At 45.0% G+C, this 24,817-nt stretch overlaps 1 protein-coding gene across 1 annotated transcript; it reads left to right on the forward strand.

Annotated features, from left to right (window-relative positions):
- Window positions 1-15,567: 15,567 nt before the first annotated feature.
- gpr157 (G protein-coupled receptor 157) lies at window positions 15,568-23,363 on the forward strand. Its single transcript, XM_036531688.1, has 4 exons — window positions 15,568-16,502; window positions 20,775-20,988; window positions 21,858-22,052; window positions 22,915-23,363. The coding sequence occupies exons 1-4, from the start codon at window positions 16,126-16,128 to the stop codon at window positions 23,125-23,127; spliced, it is 999 nt and encodes a 332-aa protein (XP_036387581.1). The 5' UTR covers window positions 15,568-16,125; the 3' UTR covers window positions 23,128-23,363.
- Window positions 23,364-24,817: the final 1,454 nt, after the last annotated feature.

The following is a 24,817-nucleotide window of genomic DNA, read 5'->3' on the forward strand; positions in this document are numbered from 1 at the left end:
ACACATTCACACACAGTTTAAATGTTCCCCACACAGTCCACTCATTCGCACACAGTCCACATGCTCCACACACAGTTTACATGTCCCAGCTGTATAAATGTGTAACAGGTAAAGAAAAGAATGTTATATCTCTAAGTCACTCTGGATAGGAGTTCCAGCTGAGCCAAGAGGATGTTAAATGTAAAAGTCCCATGGTAAACCCTTACTCCACACAGCCGGCGTGTTTTTCTCCCTGCACCAAGGCATGGGCGTACACCTACTCGCATTTTCATGCTGTTTCATTTTGAACTGGCTGGTTAAGGAAGACTCGTGAAGGGGAGAGACTGTACTGCAGTGACTGCAGTCAGCTGCTTTAACTGAAGCTCAACAAGGACTCTGCTGAAGACAAACAGGTACCGCGAGCACATTAAAAACCCAACTCTAACAGCAGTGTAACGTTTTTTTTAAGGTGAGCTTAAATGAATGTGTGAATGAATATTTTTCGATGTGAGATGAATTCAGACCCTCAAAGCCTGTATCCCCTTAATATGAGTGAGTGTGAAACCGAAAGCAATGTCCCCGTTATTTGGACGGCCACCCCACAAGGTGAATCTGAAAGCTAACTGGATTTTCCCATTTTAACATTTTCAGTGAAAGTAGTGTGCTTGGACTTATCCCCCCAACCCGAATGCACACCTCTGAACATTACAGAGCATCTATATGTATCTCAAGCATGTTATCAAGGTTATCAGCAAACCTCTGCAAGTCCCACTGCTGAGGAGACAGAGTCCTTTAATTATTGATGCACCAAAGTTCCGCAAATAGAGCTGGGATTGATCAAACGGGTTGCAGAGTAAACTGATACGGAGGCAGAGTGCAGCGTTTGCTCTCTCTCTCTCTCTCTCTCTGTCTCTCTCTCTCTCTCTCTCTCTCTCTGTCTCTCTCTCTCTCTCTCTGTCTCTCTCTGTCTCTCTGTCTCTCTCTCTCTCTCTCTCTCTCTGTCTCTCTCTCCTGACAACTTCTTAGTGGGCAGGCTTCATTACCCATGATGCACAAGCACGTCTGTCTGTCATGCTGGGTTGGAATTTTTTATGGCTTCGCCTGTTGCCTCAGCAAATCACAGTATAAGAAGCAGGGGAGGAGGCTTGTAGAGTAGTGCAAACATCAGTCTTCAGTTCCACCTTTCGTACGCACTCCTTGAGAATGTGGCAAAAGCAATCGGTCTGTGATTCCAAGGTTTGCCACATGGGCTCCTCATGCAGTGAATTGAGATATTGCCTATAAAAGTCTGTATTACAGTAAGCATCATATTACACTGGCTGTGTTGTAGACTTTGTTATGTTTGAGGTCACATCATCATATCATCTTCATTTTTTAATTGATTAATAAGCATATGACTGACCGAGAAGAAATGTTTTAGCTTCCCTATAACAGAACTTTCCTTTTGGATCCCTTGCAAAGGAGAGGACAGCAGAGGCGATCGTTTGCATGGATCGGGTTGTCAAACCCTTGCAGAGTGCAGCACTGTAGCACGCAAGCCTCTGTGACGCAGACACCCCAGGTTTGTCTAAGATTTGCTTGACACAGCAGTGTAAAAGTGCATTCCCTCATAAATAGATAAAGAATCGATGGGAGCGGCCTCTTAAATATTTCATAGGCAAACGTCTCCCATCTGTCTCAGCCACTTTGGAAAGCAGCGGACGGAGCCAAAATGTTTCTCGGGTCTCAGGTCAGTCTGCTGAAACGCCGCAGGCCTCGTTCGACTGTTCCTGTGGCGCGGCTGGGAGCCTGGGTACAGTGGTTGCTGCCCGCCACGCAGCGGGCCGTGCGCATGAAAAACTGAAGAAGTCCTTGCCTGACTCTGTGCCCCTCCCCTTACCAGGGTCCCTCGTACGGTTACATGCCGCTGTGGCCAACGGTTTTTCCCAACATTTTTCAGCAGTGATGTCACGAGTTGTATGACAGCCCATTGATCTGACCGCCGCTGAGGCGCGAGCCGGTCGTGTTGACTGAATGCATTTGTGTCCCTCTTTGCCCAGGATGCCAGCTCTTTCCTGTTGCCGCTTTAAGCTCCCATATCCGTGCTTTCAGCCCCACTCGATAAGAAGCCTCACAGTAAACCAGCAGCGTACGGTGGGCTCTCGCTCTGCTGCGCAGGTGGTGCCGACCGCTGCCATCAAAAGGCCTAACCTGACGTCCAGCAAAAAGCGTTTGCAAATGAAGGAAATGGTTCTGGGTTGGTTGATTTCATTTCCGAGAGAGGAGTGCGTTTGGAGTTGTGTGTGAGCGGATGAGGTGTTTGTCAGACAGGAAGAAGCTTATGCTTTTAGGAGCGGAGTGTTGCCGCCTTGCGTGGTGCGGAGAGAATGAGACCTGTGAGGTTAATTACAGAGGAGTGTTTCCTTCACAGCACACTGCCAACCTGGCCTGGAGAGGGAGAGAGCGAGGGAGAGAGAAAGAGAAGGAGAGAGAGGACTCCTACTCTACTCAGCCTCAGCATGGGAAAGTAAAGGTAAGATTTTTGGTTTATTTGTGTGCATGTATGTGTATTTGGGCTTGCCTCCATCAGGTGGAAAAACATTGATACAATGTTAAATCCTGCCGGTGGAATCCTTGTTAGAGTTGTTGTGGGATTAGTGTTCTCCAGTTAGTAGCTCTCCCTCTCTTAAAGAACAGCGGACAGCATTGAACTCCTCATAAATGTTCATGACCTGTCAAGGAGTGGAGCCTCATTGTGGATACAGGACTAGCGAAATTTGTCTTGGTTTGCCACGTTACACACTGAGAGCACCAAGAGCACCAACCACAAACCATGTGTGAATGTTCAGACAAGGCAGCCGTTCCCAGAAGCATTATGATGTACTTGCGAAACTATCAGCTACCATGCTTCTAGGGCTGATTGCTGCCCATTCTCCGTGCTGCAAGCTTCTGAAGTTGTCTTGGCTTGTCGCTTGTCCTGCTGTCCACATGGGGGGGCGTGGTTTAGTCCCCTGCCATCTGTTGGCACCCAGTAGGGGGAAAGGGGGGCATAAGCTTGGCCTGAGGTCTGGAGCAATGAAAGCCTCTTCTGTACTGAGACAGACTCTGTACACAACAGGCTATAGCGCCACACAGCTCTGTGTCTACAGCAAACTCGAGGTGTCACAGCTTTCGTATCATATCATTCAACGTTTTTTTAATCTTTTTTTTTTTTAGGTCAGATAATGGATTACAGCGATAGCGATATGTTGCCACAGCAGCCTTGTAAGCAGCTCTGGATGAGCGTGTCTATGAGCGTGTACACTCTGGCAGATGAATAAATGATAATAATAAATTAATGATGAAGGCTCCTGTGTTTGGAAGCTTTGTAGCATTTCTGAGAGAAATGATAAATAGTGGCAGTGCAGAGGTTTGGGTGGGCCTACCGCGTACTCGGCACACGGTGCACGTGCACCATTTTGGAACGGAGGTTGAGTTATTGTACACCGGCGCGTGGGACCTCACGTTGGCCACCTTGACAGGTCCCTCAGCCACGGATTGAACGGAGGAAAATTGGGCAGTGGGATTGGGCAGTGCACATGCAGACACACCCCACGCAGTGAGCATTAGCCACAGTTTCTCCCGAGGCAGTGCTGTACGCATCACCTACCAGAGAGTGCCACCGTGCTGAGCCTCGCACCGCTGTGGCATTGCGTCAGTGCCAGGGCGGTGAGGAAGTCCCCTGGCTTATCATGTGGCCACAGCCGCCTGGTGCATTACACAGAGATGCAGGGCGGCGATCTAGCCTGTGACTGCAGAGAAATGGCATTACGACAGAGTGGGGGGAGGAGGAGGGTATAAAGCCCAGACAGGAAACAGAGCTAAACTTGTTGCAACCTGGTAAACAGGCACCCCATCCACATTTTATACCTGAAGCGCTGCAGTAATTACCTGAAGTGTCTTTGATATGACTAATCAACTATACTTAGTCAGCTGTGAAGTAATCCATAGAACACTTCTATTTTCACTTCTATTAACCCATCTTCTTTATGGAAATTTCTTCCTCAGGTGTGTATTGATACACATTGGATGGACAACCCACACAGATACCTAACACTTTAAATCAAGAAATTAGCTCTCTGTCTGGGTACCTTGCTCTTCTAACTTTGTCAAATGGCAAATCACACAGCAATAGGTAATGAGTACTACACTATGGTTTTCCTCGTGACTGAAAATATCAAAGAAGTGGCCATACACAGTATGCATTTATAAATGCAGGTGTGGAAAGGTGGAAGGTTTTCTTGTGGATCCATGTTCAAGGACTGCCCATGTACCACTGAAGGCCTGAAGGAAAATATCAGAGCTCTTTGCTCACAGATCAGATCTGCATTCCAGCACTGCAGGCGCACGTCATAGTTCAGTTCAGGCACACTGCCCTAACTTGACTGTTCTCACTTCCTGTATTTGTAATGATTCACACCCTGTGCATTGCATTGCGCCTCACTCTTCCATTCATAGATAATCACTGAATGAATTTAGAGAAGCGTCCGCAGGGTATTCCTTTGGTTGACTGGAACACAGCTGCCCCATCACACCTGCAAAAGGCTCGATTTTCACTTTCAGTTCACATGAAGGTACTGTTTTTGATAAAACTTACTGTGTTTGCTGAGTTTATTGAGAGCTGACGGCTGCCATAATCATGTATCACTGAGCCCTGCTGGAGAGAAGAGTGGCTGCCTGTGTTTCATCTGTGTTTTACAACAGCACTGTCAGCCCACGATCTGTTTATACACATCATGAATACTTATCAAGCGCTAAAGGTGTTCCAGGCAATGAGCTTTCTCAGCTGTAAACATGGGGGCTGGAAGCTGCTCTCTGCCGGGGAGGGGAACGCTCTTTGATTCAAACGGAGAGAGGTTTCCTCCAGGGAAGAGGAGCGCTTTTGAAGTGGAGAGGAACCGTGGAACTGTTTGCGCCGGCTTCACCTCCTCTGGCCTCTAGCTGTGGCCTTGTTCTCCAGAGAGACTCAGCGCGCAGCGGTCACGTTGGTGTAGAGAGCGGTCAAAACACGGTCGAAATGCAGGAGCGCAGAGCCGGCATGACAGAGACCGTGTTTCGGCTGTCCTGCCATACCGTGTGAGATCGAAACAGTGCCAGTGAGGTCCCGCTTGAGAGCCACAAAAAACGGAGGACAGTTCCTCGATTGTCATTTACTGAGGCATGAAGTACTTCTTCTAAGACCATAATCATTTATGTGCTCTAATCAAGCAGTGAGGCTGAGCTTTAATGCTGCCATTAAACTGTTTTTGCTAGGCTTATGGCCGCTCACACACCCCCTCTACGTGTGTGTGTATGTATGTGTGTAAGTGCTTATGTGTGATGGCGCAGTGAACCGCGGGTTGGCAAAAAGTGTGGTGACTTTAGGGACAGCCTACTGATCACAGAGTCTCTTTTGTATGAACCCAGCTCTATCCCATCCAGCATGGGGCTCCACTCATGCTCATATGTGTCTGTGGTCATGTGTTTACAGTATGGAAGATTTCCCTGACCTTTCAGCTCGTCAAAATGGACGGGACCCCCTCTCCAATTCATAACACCCTGACAGCTGTCAGGCTGCCCTTTCTGGGGCAGGTCTGAAAACCCAAGGTAGGACAAGAACGGGAGTGTGGACTCTCTCAAACTATGTACTGGACGGTGAGTAGATTGTGTGTCATTAATTAGCACTGTGCTCTGATAGTGTCAGTAATGTTTTCTTCATCTCATCTTAAACTCTGTTGATTATTTGTGTGGAGTGTGGTGCCAAGTGCCAAGTGTCAAGTATTGCCAGAGTAAAACTACTGGAATTGAAACTGAGCAAATAGATAATTCATGCTTTTGCAGCTGACTTGTTTAGCCAATGTTTTAAAAGAATGCTTTTTCAATGCTATTACCATGAATGGTAGTCGTGAGTTATTTAAAACATGTGTTTGAGGGAAATGCACTGCCTGATCTGCAGCTATTTTAACAGGCACGACACTCAACAAATGCTTCCAGGCTGAATTTGAAACAGAACTTTCAGAGAAATCCTTAAAACCAGTCGGCGACAGTGCTGCTAAATGACAGCGTTTCAGGGCACGCTCAGTCATTCATTTATCCGAGCAACGTGCCGTATCTGCGGTCGCAACTTTTAACGCCGCCTGCTTCTCGTGACTCAAAACATCAGCGGAATATTTTCTGGAGCGTGGGTGGATTTTTAAATCAGCGCTTTCTTTTAAAGGCTTCCTGCGCTCCTCTTGCTTCACCAGGGGTTCCGTTTTAACGGCACTCCCAGCCTTCCGCCTGCAGTTTGGCCTGCAGTTTGGTGGAATTGCAAAGTTAGCCCCAGCGTTTTCATCCTCTTGGCCTGCGAGGACACAAGTGGCAGCAGCGGCTGGTGCTGAAATCGCTCTCTCCCGGGCCTTATTTCACCCTGCAGAAGAGTTAGGGCCACGGAAATGAGGATTACACTGCCTGTTCTGTCACCTGAGTGAAGACCCTTGAGTGAACTTGTCCCCCTGTCCATGACGGGCAAAAGCAGGTGAGAGCTGAAAGGTGAGAGGTGGCGCGTTGTGTGTCTCGCCGTCCCTCTGCGTTAGAACGGATGCTGTGGCCGTTGTAATGCGCTTGAGGAGAAGGCGGCATGTGTGTGGACATATGTGCGGCCTGCGTTGTGTCTAAGCTGGCAGTGCTTCTGACAGGGCTTTGTGCAGCAGCCCCAGCCCCGGGCCCCTGGTCAGGGCGCTCCGCTGAAGCGGAGGGAATTTATTACCCTGTTTGTGCCACAGGGGTCAGCTGTGAGGCTTGGGCTCAGGTCACACGGTTGTATTTCATGGCGGCTGGGAGGCAGCGGCAGCGGCGTCGCCTGGTCACGTGGCATAACGGCAATGTGCAGGGGAGGCAGAAAGGGGGAGGAAGTGAGTTCGGATAGCGAAACTTGACAGAGGAACATCTCCATCAGCTCCCCCCCTCTTTTTTTCCGTCCTCTCTTTTCCCAGTCTCCCTCTTTTTCCCTCTCTTTCCTCTTTCTCTCCTTTGCTCCCACCTTCGCTTTCTGTCTCTGTCTCCCTCTCTCCCGCCTTTGCTCTCTTTGTTCCTCTCCTCCACCTTCTCCTGCCCTCTCTCTCTCTCTCTCTCCCCCTCTCGCTGCCTCTTTCTGAAGCACATGTGGTCGTAGGAAGAGGACTTCCTCGTGTCTGCAGGCTTCCATCAGCACGTTTCCACCCTGGCAGGGGCGTAAGAAATGAGGCTGCCTTCCAAAAATAAACGGCGCGGTGGGGAACACCAGCTGATAGCGCAGGAATCCGGCCCCCGTCACCGCGGGGCAAACTGTGCTCTAGTCCTGCCTCTCTGTGGTCTGCTCTGTGGAAAAAACATGCTCACACGCACATACACATAGTCACATGCACACTCTCTCTCTCACACACACACACACACACACACACGTACACACATTTACAAACACATCTACACAATCATTTGCACACTCTCTTACACAGGCATGCTCACAGACAGGATCACCTACACACTCACTTGCACACACACATACACACACAAGTACACATACACATTTCACACACCTACATACACAGTGACTTATATGCACACAGTTACGCATTTACATACAGACTCAATTACACACACACGTTCACACTTTCATATGCAATCAAATATGCAGACACACACACACACGCACATACATTCACAATCACATGTACACATTTACATATACATTAACACACATACACACATACACACACACACACACACACACCCTCCAGCTCCATTTTTGTACCTGGACTCACTGGACTCAGCATCTACTTTAAAGACCATACCCCACCACTTAGCTTTTTTATGTCAAGAGGAGTAATGCTGCATGGTCTACGGCACGAGCATGATGCAGAAAAAGGAGGCGTGCCCTCTCTGCACAAGGTGTGGCTGTCTCCCCTAGCTGGAGGCCACACTATAAATACCTGTGTGCAGGTATCCCACGCACAGACATCAGGATGAGTGCCTCCTACACTCCTGCCCGGGGTGCAGCGTCGCCTCTGCAGAACCGCTAAACGGGCGCTAGCACCACAGGGATTCTTACCTTGTTTTATATCTTGTGTTTTTTTTTCCCCACATGGTGGTTTTCTGGCTGCAGTAGGCTCTGATTGGTCTTCCCACCAGGAAGTCACCATCTCAGCTTCTCGTACCGACGCTGATGCGGCAGCGCCTCTGAACACCTGTCAGGAGGTGAAGGTGGAGGGAGGCTGTGGAAGAGAACGCCCATCATCACCCGTCACACGTCCGTCACTCTGTCACTGTGCAGATCCAGCAAGCTGCTCCCATGACAAACGCTGAGTGACAGCCATGACACAGGGGTAAGTTCTCACTTTACTGACTTCTTAGCGAACAGGGTGACCTTATGTCTGGCAAGCCCGTTTTGGTTATTTTTCTTACCTTTTGAACGTAAGAAAAGTGTACGAAAGGTAAATTGTACTGTAAGAATGGACAGACACTGGATAAAAAGGTCAACCTTCAAATATATTCAGCTGTGTTTTGCCACGACAAGGGAGCCTCTCATCAGGACCTGGTGTTAAGTTCTGTTGCTCACTGAACAGTAATTGTCAAACAGTATCGGTCAAAACTCCAAAACCAGATACAATTGTGATCTTGTCAGTATCATATGAATTAATTAATCCGGTTTTTATTTGCGTAGTTAAATAGCATCACTCTCTTGAAAGATATAGTTTTTATGAACTAGCAAGGTAGCTGTGTGGTACATTGCTAACGCTCAGAGCGTATAACCCAGAGGTCGTGGGGTCTATTCCCCAGTGCTGTTGTACCCTTGGGCAAGGTACTTTTATCACATTGACTTAGTAAATATGCAGCTGTGTAAAGGGATAATATAGAAATTGTAAGCTATGTAAGTCGCTGTGGATAAAAGTGTTTGCTAAGCAAATGTAATAAAACAAGCTAGTGTAATTTACACTGTAACGACATTCATAAGAACCCACTCCATTTCAGATATGTCTGCCTGGCTTTTCTTTTCAGCAGCAGGTCCGTACAGAAGGTATGACTGCAGCTTTTGTGCCCTGTAGGACGGTGGACGTTCCACTGAAAGCATGACAGAGCTGTGGAACCGGGCATTCATAGAGCAAGCTGCTGGCCTGCTGCCTCACCTCACCTGGCCGATCGTGTCCTGGAGCAGCCCGACAAATGTGTTCCTACCGCGGTCCCTCACGCAGGTCCAAGCACAACAAGGACACAGGAGGAGCGGAGACAGGGAGGAGAGGAGGACCCGGGCGCTGCCGTGGGCGTTTCTTTGGCAGTGTCTTAGCTGGTTGTTGTGAGGAGCGAGAAAGAAGCAATCAGCAAGTATACTGCCGCAGAAACTCCTCACACTGTGAAGCCCCACCACCTCCCTAGAAAACAGTTCCCCTCTTCTGGGGCTTGTGACCAATAAAGACCCAGGCAGCAGTGAGCCAGGTAGGTACTGACATGCTCAGGTGTCATGATTGCAGTTTATGCCCTGGTGATGAACAGTAGCAAACACTCAGATACACCCACCCCCTGCAACACACACACACACACACACACACATACACACACACACAGACTGCCAGACACTTTGATATTTTTCCTAGGCACTGTGAATGTAAATGCAGTTCGTTGTCATCTCATCACTGAATAAATGTTATTCCTTCAAATAAAGCTAATCATGCTTGCTCTGAAAACAGACTCGTTTGTTCTGTGTTGAAATATGCAGTTGTGTTAAGGACAGAACTTAAATGACACTGTTTCTGTGCCGAGTTGTAAGGGAGCTGTGCTGTCTAAGAGGAGGCGAGTTGTAACTGTGTGAGTAATGACCGCTCTGGTCTCTCCTGCTGGGAGATGAGGGTGGGGGCAGGGGCGGTTGGAAGAGTCCCCTCCCCTAATGCTGCAGCACAGAACAGCCCTGGTGTAGGCATTGAGGCTGTCAATTCCCATCTTGGTTCCGGTCTTTGTTTCTGGAAAATCGGATTTGTCTTGGTTTCGAAACACGTGGTCCGTCTTTTGTCTTGTGATGCTGGGTAGTTGGTCGCATTGGACATGATGTTTTCGGTCTCGTGCTGGTTGTGAACTCAGAAGCTCTTGGTCCTGGCCTCACTTTTGGTCTCAGTTTTTGACAGCAGTCAGAACTCAGCCGGTGTAGGACTCTGCTGATGCCAAAAATCCTCGGACGACCAGGAAAAATCTGCTAGCATCTTGTCACAGAGCACACACATTAGCCACAAGCCAGAGTGCAATCAGAGCACCTACATCACATATTCAGTGCTTTAGGAAGGTCCATGGCAAAGGACTCCTAGTATCAAGAGGACTTGGGGCCCAAACTGTATCATTCATGATCGCAAAACCACATTAAGCTATTCCAATGAGGAAGTTAAATATTAGTGTTACTGCCAAAACGTATCTGTATGATCCTAGCTCCTGAGATAATGAAAAAATGGAATTGTGAATGAAACCTCAGAAGAGTAATGCTGGGGAGCCTTTCCTTTGTACTGTGGAGTTTTTGCACATAGGACACCTTCAGCCCATCCCACTACAATATTGTGAAATACGCTCTGAACAAGAGGTGATCAGAATCCCATCTCAAACCCTGGAGTGGATTATCCCTAAAGAATGCTTTTTATTTGCAGACACATTTTGCATCAGTTGGATCTCTTTTGTACTGAAGGGCCTTTATAGAAAGAGTGGTGTAGCGAAGAGTTGTTACTGTATATCATACACTGGGGTTTTAGCATCACAGTACATGCAATATCTTGTTAGACTGGAAAATAAAGTCAGCGGTACTGTAGTTCTGCCAGATGTGTGATGTTTATCCTTTAGTCATTTGTGAGAGCTTCTGTACCCTAAGGCAACTTATGTAATTTAAATGTTTACGTTATCTAAATTCTGAAACCATGTTCTGCATGTAAATGTTCAAATAATGAACTTGCCATTGGAAACTGAGTATCTGAAGAGAATACAGGCAGCGGGGCACTCGATAATGGCAGGCCAAGGTAATTTACTCCCACCAAAGTGCAGATTTTTACCAGAGCTCTCCATTCGTCAGGCATGATTTACTGAAGTGGCATGTCCCCTTGAGAGATGACACAAACAGTTGCCTTTCAGTGTTTTAATTTAAGAAGATAAACTACAGAGACAATGTTTTAGCAGAGTCTAGATCATTTCAAGGGAAATAAAGACTTTTGACTGTACAATTTAAAGTCTTGAGGTTTTTCAAAAAAAGACTTTGAAAGGCTTTCCTCTTAAACATTTCCAGAATTTGCTGCCTACCTACCTACAGAATTGCATGCACATATAAACACATCCAAATACTATTGTCCAACACTAGCTGGTCAATTATTCTCACACCAGTCCCAACTCAAAGGTCACTCAGGTGTAAAAGAAAACCTCAGGCTGGTGATGTCCTGGTCCAAATTATGGATGTTTCATATGAGTATCAGGCAGGAGATGAAAGAAGGAGTGATATTTAAGAATCTTGGTGCCCATAAACTCACAAAATTGACTGCAATCAAATGAAGTATCACATATTCCACCATGGGCATTAATTCCCATCTAATTCAATTTCCGCTAAATGGATATTTTATCTAACGAGTGAAGGTAACCACTGAAAAGACTAATCATTATCTGTTTTGGCCATATGCTTTAAAGAAGCTCACTGCTTTCCCTCATTAAAATGTGTGTGATAAAGATGAGCAGTTGCTGACATAGCACGGTCAGTGTTAGAAATGATGTTTATGATTATTTTGGATGAGCAGTCGTTTAAGCTTGCTATCAGTCTCGGTTTAATTACAATTCACAGCTGCTTCCATACCCTGTTAGACATTGTTCCTTTCATCACTGCATCGCTTGGGGTCTATGTTATACGTCAAATGATCAGAAGGCAGCCGCTTCTATATACTATACAACGCCTCCGCTGTAGTGCACTCAATAGCTATCAAACTATCAACTGAAATGACGTGATACACTTGTTATTATCCGTTTTATGCAGCAGAGTTCAGGCACTGGGGCACACCCGTTCACCGCAAAGAAAAACGAATAAATAAAGCACGTGAAGTACGGTGCAGATTAACTGGCCGACATAGTGCTCCAGCACAAGAGCTCTGGTCACCGCAGGCTGAGAAAAACGACAGCTGACTGGTTCCTGTCCACCTGACCGCAGAAGAAGATGCACAGCCAGAGGTATTCTGTTCATGAGTAAGGCAGGTCGATGAAGTGGGGGAAACGTATCAATAACCTTTTTATGTCCGTGCCGCAGCTTACACATTCACTGCAGTGCGAGGGAAGATTGAATACTGCAGCTTTAAAAAAAAAAAAAAAAACTCGGCGCAGCGTTGCTGGCAAAAAAAATGGGAGGGGGAGTTAGATTTTACAATATCAGCAAAACGGGAACAGTGAGATCCTGGCCTGGTTGGTGGCACTCTGGGGGAAGCGTGTTTGTTTCCTCCTATTTATGGCAGCGAGCGGCTACGCTGCTGTGTAGGGACAGCTTTCAGGCCCCGGCTGCGCTATAGCCCAGCCGCGGCCGGGGAGACATCTGCTGTGTCCGTCTGGTCCAGTTTCACTAACCTCTGTCCACTCTCACAATAGGCGAAAGCCTTTCCAATTAACGATGCAGCGCGTACCCGCTGGAGCCATTCGCTTTAAAACGATGTTGGCACTAATCCACGAACAGCAAGGAGCTCTCGGGCGGAGAGATGTAAGCCCTCGTTCTGTCTTTCATGCCACATTTCTTTCCTCTGTTTAATAAGTCTTATATTTTTCAAAGCGTTTTTAATACGTCGCGGGCCGTGTTTCATCTGCTTCTAATGGATTTGGCTGGAGTGCTTAATACCGTGTGGCTCACGCTTTTCTGGTGGTTTGCTGACTGAATTAGCCTCGGCGTGGACAGTGTGTTCCCCTCAAACCTCAGTTATATCACAATAGCATGTATAGTATATGGTGTAGTTCATATGTGATGTGGCAATGTGAAATCACCTCTAGCATCGCCCTTCTACATAAAGACCGGGCTTCCCTCATGAGCACGCTACAGTGCATGAATCACCAGCAACCCTGCTGGCCTGGAGCTGTATAACGTAACATTTCAACACACAAATATATGAATAATGACTGAAATGTTGAAAGCACTTTACTTTGGTGGTTACAAAACAATACTGTGGCAAAAATGGTCTGTGAAGCGAAAAAGACAGGCGACTTGCTCTATTATTACAGTCTGTCTGGATGTGAAAAGTCTAGAGATGTCTTTATATCAAATGACCTCGTTTCATCTCATTTATTTGTACTCTTTATTCATTCACATGTGAATAACATGCAAAACCATTGCTATCCATAAAAATCTTTCTTTCCATTTGTTTTCTGAAAAACGAACTACTTACACAGATTTTCAGATAAGCACGTTAAATATAGCACATTTTATTGCATTCTGTATTTTGATAGGAATAGTTATATTTTATAAACTGAATCTAGTGATTTTATATTGTCTTTATATTCTTTTCTTAATGTCACCAAAATGGAAAAATATTAACATAAGTTTAAACTAAAATCATTCACACGATTCCACTACCAAAAATATGTAAAATATGTTGTTTTTTTTCCACTAAAGCGGTAGTCAGTCGGGTATCATAATCAAGATACTATTTTGAGTCAAGAAGAGACAAGTGAAATTTGTTTCATTTTGTCGTATTTTCACACACATTCACAATTAGACATTGCGTCACTAACTAGCTCCTAAATACCTACTCAGCTGCTGGAACCCGAAAGGTTTTCTTCTCCATACATAACTTATAATTTCTAGTTGGTTAATTAAGTTTAAATTCATTTATACAGTTGAGGTATTTGAAGTTAAGTACCTTTCCCAAGGGTACAACAGCAGTGGCCCACCGGGGAAATGAAACTAGTAACCTTTAGGTTATGAACCCTGCTCCTTAACACTACACCACTACACTACGCATGGAGCAATTTGCATACATATTGGGAACGCTGGCTTTCCATTCAGGCCAGCGCCGCACTGAGTTTAAATTCTGTTTAGAGGGAAGCAGCTGGCATTCCTTTCAAACTGTCAGCAGTCACAGATTGAATAAGTGTTTTGATTTGGTTTCCACCCATGAAAGTTCTATCGGTCCGTTTAACTGACAAGAATTGATATCTAGAAATAAAAAAGTAATAAATATAAATTTAAAAAGTTATCAATAATCCAATGCAAAATTAGGTTCAGCAGACGTGCAAACTTGTGAAGTTTATTTATATCTTTAAAGTTTGTGTTCCGTGTTACCAGGTTCCACGGGCAGGTTAGTTTCTTGCCCCGACTAAAGTGAGCTTTCATACTTTGAGATATTGAAGAGCGTGCTGTTTTAATTGAAGCAGATCACTAAAAAGCAATACAAGATTAATTGGAACATTGAACATCAAAATGGTTATAGTGATTGGGGGAGGGGGGGATGGTATTCGTGCAACTGAAGTCACTTCAAAAGATATACCGTGATTTTAGTGGAAATGTTTTTCCATTGTAAAACCCAATTTCCACAAAAATCCGCAACTTTGCTGTATGTTTAATAAAGGAACATTTTTAACTACGTCCTTTCACCGTTTCATTCATGCAGAGCCTTTCTCTGCTGTTTACTTGACAAATCGCACCCTCTGGGGGTTGGTTGTTGTAAGCATCAATTAATTAACTGGGAAAGAGTAAATCAGTTAATTACGAGATTCGTTCCTTTGTGATAGACTAAACAAAGGGTCCTTGCTGAGTTATCGCCTGACGTAAATAAGTGATATAGGCTACAGGCATCCTCAGTCTCTTCTTGGGATATCTGTACGTATTTAGAAATTTCAGAAAAACACCCGCACAAAGAAGTGTCAGTTTCCACTACATTACATGACCGTTAAATTACTTCAAATAAGTAATTGCGTATCTGGGGGCCGTTTGCATGGATTTGTAGTGATGGGTTGACATTTCAGGGACTGATTGATTAAAGTTGGTAAATCGCACTCATATGCAGTGATTTAATATCTTATGTGGTAATTTGATGTAAACGAAAATGTTTGTCCCTGCAGTTTTTGCGTCAGATCTCTGACTCGTGCATAATACTACTTGGTCATGTTCTTTCTAGAGTATAGCGCGTGCAATTTCATTTAACCTGCGTTAGTAATTGCATGCAGTTGGGTTTGTGGTAAATTTAATAAGGACTTTACAGTCCGAAGACTGGCAGCCGTGACAAGTGGGTTTTGTGAGACTCTCCTGCTGTGTGGCCTGATAACATCAATCTTTTGGTCTTATTCTTGGTCAAACTGCGTATCTAAACATACTGTATATCTCTATTAATGACATTTGATATCTTACCCGTGAAGCTTGTAACGTATTTTAACAAAAAAGAAAAAGAAAAACTGAGAGTAAATAATGCTGTTAATGAAATTCTGGCCAATACGGTACTACAAATTGCTTTAGACTTTGCATTATACCATTGGCCATTAATTATTGTTGTTGTAAATACTTCCTGAAATATTTCACGCATCAAAGCTCTCCATGAGCAGTCGCAAGGGGGCAGAACGGCTCACGTTGGCTGTGTTTCAGAGACGAGCCCAGCGCCTTGAAGAGAAGTTAGCAACCTGCTGACCTACAACACACCAACAACAAGGGATAAGAGGCGACTACTCGGGGTTCACATGATCATGTTTTCAGGCTTGGGTGAACAAATCTAAAAAATGCTGAGCCAGATTTAGTCGGGACTTTGGGTTCCGGGTTAAACTGTGAAGGGGAAAGACAAGGGATACGAGCTGTTGGAGGTTTTTGGCGATCAGATGGTGAAATTCCAGAAGTTTGCTGAAGCAGCATTTTTTGTTTTTCTTTCGTATTCTACTTGGTTTACGGGCCTGGTATGATTTGGATTACAGTCGAACACAGTTTATATCTCTTAACTACCTCAACTCGTCACCGTGCGCTCCCTCCTTGGGCGTAAACACCTTGGAGTTTGAAGGTCTTTAATACCGGACTGTCCTCAAGATAGAAGAACGCAAGTGGATTTTTGAAAACCACTACAGGTTGAAAACACAATGAAATCAAAGACACCGTGAACAAATGTAACTCCACACATTCAAGGTTCCTTTGGCTCTTGGTGTAAATTGGGAAGTAACCTACTTTAAGAGATAATGGCCGTTGCAGACGAGACGGAGGTGTATGTTTATGAACAGGTTGTCATTTTGATTTCGTGTGTGCTGTCATTTTTTGGATCCATCCTGATCATATGCACCTATGTCGTTTGGACTGATTTAAGAACCAAGCCAAGGAAACTCCTCACGTACTTATCAGTAGCCGATTTGCTGTCCGCGATTTCTTACTCCTACGGAGTTTGGAGGGTTTTCGAGTCGAATTCGTGGGACTGCGTTCTGCAAGGAGCGATATCCACGTTCGCTAACACCAGCTCATTTTTCTGGACAGTGGCTATAGCAATTTACCTGTACATTTTTATCGTGTCGTCCAATCAAAGACTTGCTGACAGTCTGGTGCTGTGGTTCCACATTATCAGGTAAGTCGTGGTTGAACTTCCCGACCCTTAGATACGAAGATATATCCACCGCACATCCGGTACTAAAATCCAAGCCTTGCAGTTCTGCATAGTATGGAATATTTCCATGTTCCAGAAATAATAACACCATCATAATAACTTGTATGTGAATATGAAAACGTGTTTCCAATGCTGTTTTCTAAGCTTACCATTTCTGCGGGAGTCAGTCTTTGCCTGGATGAGTGCCATGCAAAGTTACTGTGGAAGCTTTTAGGTTGCGAAATGGAAAATGTTAGGCGAATTCTTCTAGTTACGTAACATATTGTCTGATAGTGATCGGTTATGTTTCAACTGTTACATTTTACGGTGTGCTATATTTTGGGAACAATCAGATAAACAAGAACAATCGAAAACAATGCTATTGTCGATCCAGTTGTTGCCTAGGATCGACCCGGCGGTAGTAGTAGTAGTAGTAGTGGTAGTAGCACGACCTGGATTGGCAGCGATTGTAGTGTTTTAAAACGTCGGAATCAAAGGTTTATAACACTTAAAATCCAAATCATCCGCGCTATGTTAATCATGATTAACATATTTCTTGCGAGATTAAAATATTTCTCTGATTTAGAACGTGCAGCAACCGTTTTGACAAGCTGTTACATTTGTCAGTCTTCTCAAGACCTTGGAAAAGACTTGTGGCTGCATGTGCATCTGCTTAAATCACGTGATCAAACACATTCAAAGAATGCGTGCTCACAACGTAGAGGGTTGTGTTAGGGCAAGGTAAGTGCAATTTAGACAACTGGGCCACTGAAAGTAACCACACGCTCGCAATAAACATTGAGTGCTAACATAACACGGACCTGAAATGCATGAAAGGACCGTGTGACATTTCATTACAGGCTATTTCTTTACTACATTAAGTACGATTCATTCGGGTAAATGCATGGAGTGTAACCTTTTTTGTAATGATCCTTATTAAACTTAACAGACACAGTGCTCAACAATGACCTCTCCTGGATAATCATGCAACCAAAAGTTCATTTTAGAAACCGTTGCAATATGATATTCCTAACACTATTTTCCCTGTTATGTTTACAACTAGGAATTGCCTACAGATAAAGCATACCTTATTACCAGTAGCACTTGTTTGTTGAGGTTCATTCTGATTTACACAAAAGCCTCCTCATTATGATCGTAAAAGATGCATACATACATCTTTCTAGGAGAGGCAACAGAATGAGTTTGTACACCAGTTCAGAACATAATGGTAGAGTTGTACTGTCATGTAAGTGCAAGTGCAAGTGCAAGTGCAAGTGCAAATGCTCATGGGTCACTTGTCACATAATTTTAAAATGTTTACACCAGAGCAAACACGCTAAGGGCCCACATTCAGTCCCTATCCATAGCTTAAGAATCGTGTTGCTCTTCTCATTGCAAATATTTAGCAAATAAAGATATGGATGCTGAAGGGAAGATTGCTTACTCCTGCCTCTTTCTGCAGCCTTTGGCATGGATTGCTGCAGCTTTAACCCATTGTAGCAGTAGAATGTGACTTTACCCACAATATCATGTGTACCCCAATCTAACCTTAACTGTGGCCCAAATTCCATAATAATCATTTCAGTCTTGGATTTAGGTCAATAATAATGATTTGAAGAAAAAAATCTGAAGACTTCACCAGGTCCAGGGGTTGTTGAAAAATTTGATATGTACTGACTGCTGTAATGTACATTTAGGTTCCCACTATGGTGGTTGCAATTTTTGTTTGTTCATTAGTTGGCGTGACATTTCTTACCTCATGAGACGCAGGCACCAGCAGGCATTTTAAGTTCTTACAGGACACGCCCTCTCCAACCATCGGGCCTCACTCTGTGCTCCATTTAACACAGAGAGAGAGAGAGGCCAGAGCCCACTGTGCCGGCTCTGAGCCTGCCTCGGGGCTGCGGAGAGGTCTCAGGTAATTGGCCCAGTGCACCTGCAGGAAGTGCCGACGCGGCTGTTCGACGCGGAGTTTCGCTTCTCATTCAGAGAAAGGGCATGCTCGTTGCTTAATCACGGCGGTTTCTTTTCCCCCACACTCCCCCCTCCACCACTGTGCTGGAAGGCAGTGCTTGTAATATCATAACCTGCTTCTTATTGTTTGTTGTTTTTTCAAAGCAAAACCTTGGATGAGGAGAAAGCTCTGGTGGTAGGCACATAGCAGGATATCGCCGGACACCAGTAAATGTATCAAATGATTCAAAGGAGTTTAGAGTCAAAAATAATGTTTCTGCACCCACCACAAGAGGAATTTCTTATAGGAATAACAATAGAGTTCTTTTATGTTGCCCAGGCCATTCTCTGTATCCTAAACATTGGCTGTATTGTTGGTTGAATCACTAGGAGTTTACAGGAGCGAGACATAGTTGGCTTCAGCAGGTTGGGGCTGGCTTCTGTCAGCCAGGGCTCCTGGGGTCACTGTGCCATTGGTGATTCCCAGCAACTCCTCAAGTATCCATAAGTCAGTTGTCCTTACAGATAGAAGATTGTCCTCAGTGAAAGATTTGGCCATCCTCCAATTTGCACTAATACTCTTGTGTTACACTCCTGCAGAGTGAAAAAGAATGGCTAGTGTCATGTGTGAGCAGCGCATACGCATTTCCTGAGCAAGCACCTCCTATTAGTGCAGAGTTTGGTGGTGAATCGATCAGGCGGTAAAATTGTCAATTTGAAGGTCAGGGAGGGGGATACGTGTACTCAGACGTGGCAGTGGTTTTAGGTTCTCTTACACGTGCGGGAATAAAGTTGCCATTCTGATTGTTTTGTGAAGCTTCACAGGTCCTGTGTTTAGTAAATGAATGCGTTCGCACTCGTTGCCTGTGAGATACAGGGTCGTGGCTTGGTACGCCTTTCCCCTGGCATTACTGTAACCTGGGGCTACTGCCGCCCCGGCGGCCGTCTGAAGTTGCGGTGGTTGTACGCGCCGGTCCATCCGGCTGCACACATGCGCGTGGCGGAATGCAGGGCTGCTCCAGTCGCCTTTCTTTTTCCACTCGAGCCAGCAGAGCTGAATATGAAGGAGATAGTGGAGCCAGTAAAGTCACTCACTGTGTGAGGGGAATTTTTTTTTTTTTTTTTTTGCAAGGTGGGAAGCAGCCTGCGTTGGCACAGTAACGCTTTTGTTCATTGTTCCTCCTGGGTTTTCGTGTCATGTTGCTGTGGTGGGAAGAACTGGAACATGTAAAACTTAATCAAGTGCGAGTAATCTTGCGGTTACAAACCAATACAGCCTCGCGGTGTATTCTCACCTTTGCCCGTACAATACACAAACCTGTCGAGAGACACCCATTGTCCCCCTGAGTCAATTAACATCTTATCGTGATCAGACACCTTTTCTTCCTTCTACAACTACCCAATGATAGTTTTTAATATAATCATGTTAAAGTGATTGGTCAGAAAGATTTAGTTCAAAAGAGGTTTAAGTTGATTTGATGTCCTGAAACAATCACTTGTTGAGTTGAGTTGATTGGTGCTTGGACAGACCAGATAGTTGGATAGAGGAAAATAGGGCAGCTACTAATGCCTGCACAGTCTATTCCAGTGGCTATTTTTCTCACAAACATTTGCAGCTGGGATATTAAAAAATGGCAAAGAAACATTAGAGGATCACATCTCCTTGCTGTTTGTGTTGTATCTGTTCATGTTTGAAAGGGGTCGTAAAGCAGACTGTAGACACTTCCTTATGCAGCAGGTATGCATCATGGGATCAAGCCCTCTCTCTGAAGTGGGAGTTCAGCATTCAGCTTTTGTTTCTTTTGATATGAAAACATCTCACCAACAAAGGCCTTGAGTATCAGGGCAGAATCTTGGACCCAACAGCCTGACCGGTGCTGGACTGATATATGTCGTCTCATTGTTGACATCTTTGTCTTGGTGACTGTGGGGATGGGTTCCTGTGCCACTGAGATAGGTCCACAGAGATTTTCAAACTACAGCCCCTTATAAAAGTACAATTTACTTGCAGAGCTAAAGACCAGGGTCTCCACCCCAGGGAACAAGTCATACAGTACTCTCATTCTGCCAGTATGGACATTGACATTCTGTGGCAGTCGCTCACATGATCACTCCACTTGGCTCTATCGCTTTTGTATGAAACGCACACCAGGGCCATTGAAGAAGCATAAAAAGAAGTTAATCCTGTCCTTCCATTTCATTTCCATCCCACCCCCGTTCCCCTGACCTGTCCCTCTCCCCCATCCTCTGTCCCCGTCCCCCTCACCTGTCCCCATACCCCTCCCCCTGTGTGTGCCGCAGCTGGGGTATCCCCCTGGGCATCACTGTGGCAGCTGTCTGCCTGCAGAAGATCGGCTATGATGCCTCGGAAGTGTCCGTGGGCTGGTGCTGGGTCAGCATCCAGGCTCCCGACCACGTGCTGTGGATGCTGCTGACGGGAAAGATCTGGGAGTTCTTGGCCTACCTCACCCTGCCCATCCTCTACATCCTCATCAAGAAGCACATCCACAGAGCGGTGAGGGCCTCCTTTCTCCAGCCTTTCCCCTTCTCTTGAACTGAATGAGTTGGAACAGTGTCTCGAATCCTGCGTAACCCCTAATTTAACATGAACATTGACCGCATGGGATAAATGTAATGAGCTGGGGACACTGTGCTCTGTGTTTTAGATTTCACTAACACAATGTCAGCTGGAATCTGAATCATGAAATCTTACTAACACAATATCAGTTGGCCATACTTGTACACACAAGGGAACACTACTTGCCTCAGATGCGTTTATTATATAAAATGAAAGAAGTGGTTAATTATTTAATATAAGTTAAAGAGTCTCAATAATGGTGGCCATGATGTAATTTACAATGTCAAGTACTGCTTATCCAGCTAGAGTTTATTAAACATCTTGTTTACAGTACTGAAGGGGACCTTTGGAGATGTGCGGAGTCTCACTCATGTATAGAAGTGGAATTTTGTTTACCTCTTGTTTACCTCCTGTTGACCTCTTGTTTTTGTTATGATAAAAATCAGTTAGGTATATAGCACAGTAGCACAGCGTCTTGAGCAAAATTATAATTGTTATAATGGTCAAACCTGTAATGGATGCAGCAGACTCCGTGAGTTGCATGTGGACTGACCTCAGAGACTGTTGGGACTGTTGTAACAATATGTATTTAACATAAAATAAGGCCAATGGGAAAGTGACTGGCTGCAGAGAGTACCATGCAAAACAAGAGTATGCAGTTATCCAATGTGAAATTAAAGGAATTTAATTGTACTTGCTTTTACGTAGCACGTTTTCAGCTTGAACATAATCAAACATGCATACACATCATGCAGACACATGCACATGCAAGTAAAACCCTCTCCTTCTTTCATCCTTCACTCCAGCACGCAGCTCTCTCAGAGTACCGACCCATTCTGGCCAGCAGTGCTGTGTCCCAGTCACGGTCCTCCATGGCTGACAGGAAGATGACCCTCATCCCAGTCATCTTCATTGCCCTGCGCATATGGAGCACCCTGCGCTTCCTGCTCATGCTGCTCGACTCTCCCGCCCGACAGAGCCCCCTGCTGGTCACCCTGCACGTAAGTGCTGCCAGCTTCCTGATATCACTTGGCAAAATGTTACAACAACATCTCACTTGGTAAATTATGTGTAGCCTACTTTCAGTATGGGGCTGATATTTAACTTATTTACCAGATATTAGCATTGCTTAAATTATAACGTGGTATTATTCAATTGTTATTGTTTGTATACTTGTGTCATGTACCATCTTGTGAGCCTTTCTCATAATGCTCATTCCCTGTTCATGAGTGTGGCTCAGGGTTACCAGCTATTGGAATATTCATAGGCAGGGGGAGTATTGTATTACCTCTGTTTTGCACTGCCCTTTGATTAATGCTACAGCTAACAGCATCCCATCAATAAGTGCCATACTCCATTAACCCTCCCATGTCTCAAGGAGCCATTATCCAGTCTACTGTGTGAAGTCATTAGGGTTCATGTGGCACTAGAATTCTGTGGTACTCCTCCATAAGTTAGAGCACCAACATTCTATGGTAGCTGAGTCACCAGAATTCTATGGTAGCTGCAGCTACTCCTCCATGAGTTAGGGCACCAACATTCTATGGTAGCTTTAGCCACTCCTCCATGCCTTATGTCATCAGCATTCTTTGGTACCTGTAACCATTTTTCCATGCGTTAGGTCATCAGCATTCTATGGTACTTGTAGCCATCCTTCCATGCGATAGGTCATCAGTATTCTATGGTAGCCACAGTATCTGTCAAGCACTTAACACCCTTGATTGAGCGCTGCAAGACCTTGGATTAATTTGAAACAAAAGCCGTGGCTCATTCTTGTTATAAGTTCATCAGCAGCTAGTGCAACCATTTGATTAGCAAGGTGGTGTGGTTGTTGCACCTAATTTTGTGTCTCGTCCCAATCAGGGCATTGGGAACACCTTCCAGGGAGCGGCCAACTGCATCATGTTCGTGCTGTTCACGAAGCCGGTGCGCACGCGACTGGCGGCAGCGGTCTGCTGCTGCTGCTGCCGCCACACCGCGCACAGGGACTCGGACGCGTCCATCCAGGACCCAGCCAGCAGCAACGGCCCCCTGCGGAGAGAGGACGTCAGCCACCGCGTGTGGGGGGAAGACTGACGGACACCGAGGGGGCGGGGCTCGCAGTGGGTACCAGCACCACCAGCCACTGAGACCGCAGCCCCCTTGCTGTACAGTGTGGGGATGGGGAGCGGGACTTGAGATCACAGCCCCTTTTGTGTGGGAAGTGCCTTCAGGTTCGATGGAAAAACACTGCCTGCACATGGCACGCACAATAACCTCACATGTAACTCAAATGCAAACGGTGATGACAATGCACTTTTAGAGATTGTTCAGAAGGGCCGTCATTTCCTTTCATATTGTTCTTGGTATGTATAAAGTTTCTTTCTTTTTTCTTTTCTTTGCAGTTGGCATGGAACAAACTACTTTTTGTCTTGCAGGTCTGTCATCACTTTATGTCATAGGTGTTGGTTTGCGTTATCTTCTGTAAAGGTGAATGGAACTGCCTTTATCTCCAGAAAATCGAGTGACAGAGTGACAGAGAATCTATTTGTCTATCTGTCCTTCCCTCGTCATTTGTCTACATCTTTAGGTACTATAGGAAAGTAGTATGGACAGACTTAGACAGATATCGATAGGAAGGAACGTAGTTATGGAGGTCTGAAGTCACAATTAGTAGTTTCTTTACTGTTATGAGCAGATCATGAATTGTCATTTATTCATGGCATGCTATTCTGTAACATGGTAGAGTGTCTTGGCATTATCGTTTAGATTAATTGTACAATCTTTTTCTATAGGCAATCACTGTCTTTTTTATGAATGAGTATAAGACAACCTTCAGGGCAGTAATGTTTCATATTCCTTGAATGTGAATATTCCATTATATATTGCTATTATGTTTTGTATCTTTATAGATGGTTTTGTAATAGATATTTTCACAGTTTCTGGTACTGTTTTAGTAGCATGGGTAGAAGAGTAATTTTTTAGCTTGAATTGATTTTTGAGGCCTTTGAGAAATAGTACTGTACGTTTGTCATGTTAATAAGTGTTGCTTTGTTTTAATCCTTTATCCTGTGAGATAGTCACAAAGTGCCTACGGAATCACTGTGTCAGAGGTGACCTTCACATTTATGAATCACGATTTCTGGACTGTGGGGAAAATGAAAAGAGTTAAAGTTCCAAACTGAAACCAAAGAAACTCCAGATATAGTGATGCCATGGTTTGTACACACAGGTCTCTGTTCATACTCCTTGTTCAAAGGAGAGGGTGGAAGTGGGGTGGGGGGGGGGGTGCCTGCACACAACATTGATGATGTTTACCTAATTTCCTTCTGAGTGTTGTATTTTCACCAATTCGTTTGTAATGATGTGCTCCTTTTGTAGCGCTTGTTTTTTTCTAAGTTTACTGGAAGCAAATCCATTTGCTGCGTTGTATGAAAAATAATACAGAATGCATTATGAATCAATGGTGACAGTTTGTGTTTTTTTTCCCCCTCAAAATAAGGTGGCTGCATTCAGACTATGTGTCGACTCTGTAAGACTGTGTGATTGTTGTGCCCGCGTTCAAATCCAGTTTTGCTCTCATTCAGAAAGGTGTGAGGAGTCGGAAAATGGTACAGAATAACCCGGCATCAAACTTCAGTGCATTGATTGGAAATTTTTTTTGGCGAAAAGGTGGGTTTCTTGAGGTTGCGGCACTGCCTCCTCTGTGCAATGACCGTGAGTGAACAGCCAGCTCGACGTGAATGAAATGGCAGCAGGCCGAGCAAAAAGTATTTTAGGATAAGGA

The sequence above is a fragment of the Megalops cyprinoides genome, chromosome 6 (genome assembly GCF_013368585.1).
Source record: "Megalops cyprinoides isolate fMegCyp1 chromosome 6, fMegCyp1.pri, whole genome shotgun sequence".
Classification (NCBI taxonomy): Eukaryota; Metazoa; Chordata; class Actinopteri; order Elopiformes; family Megalopidae; genus Megalops; species Megalops cyprinoides.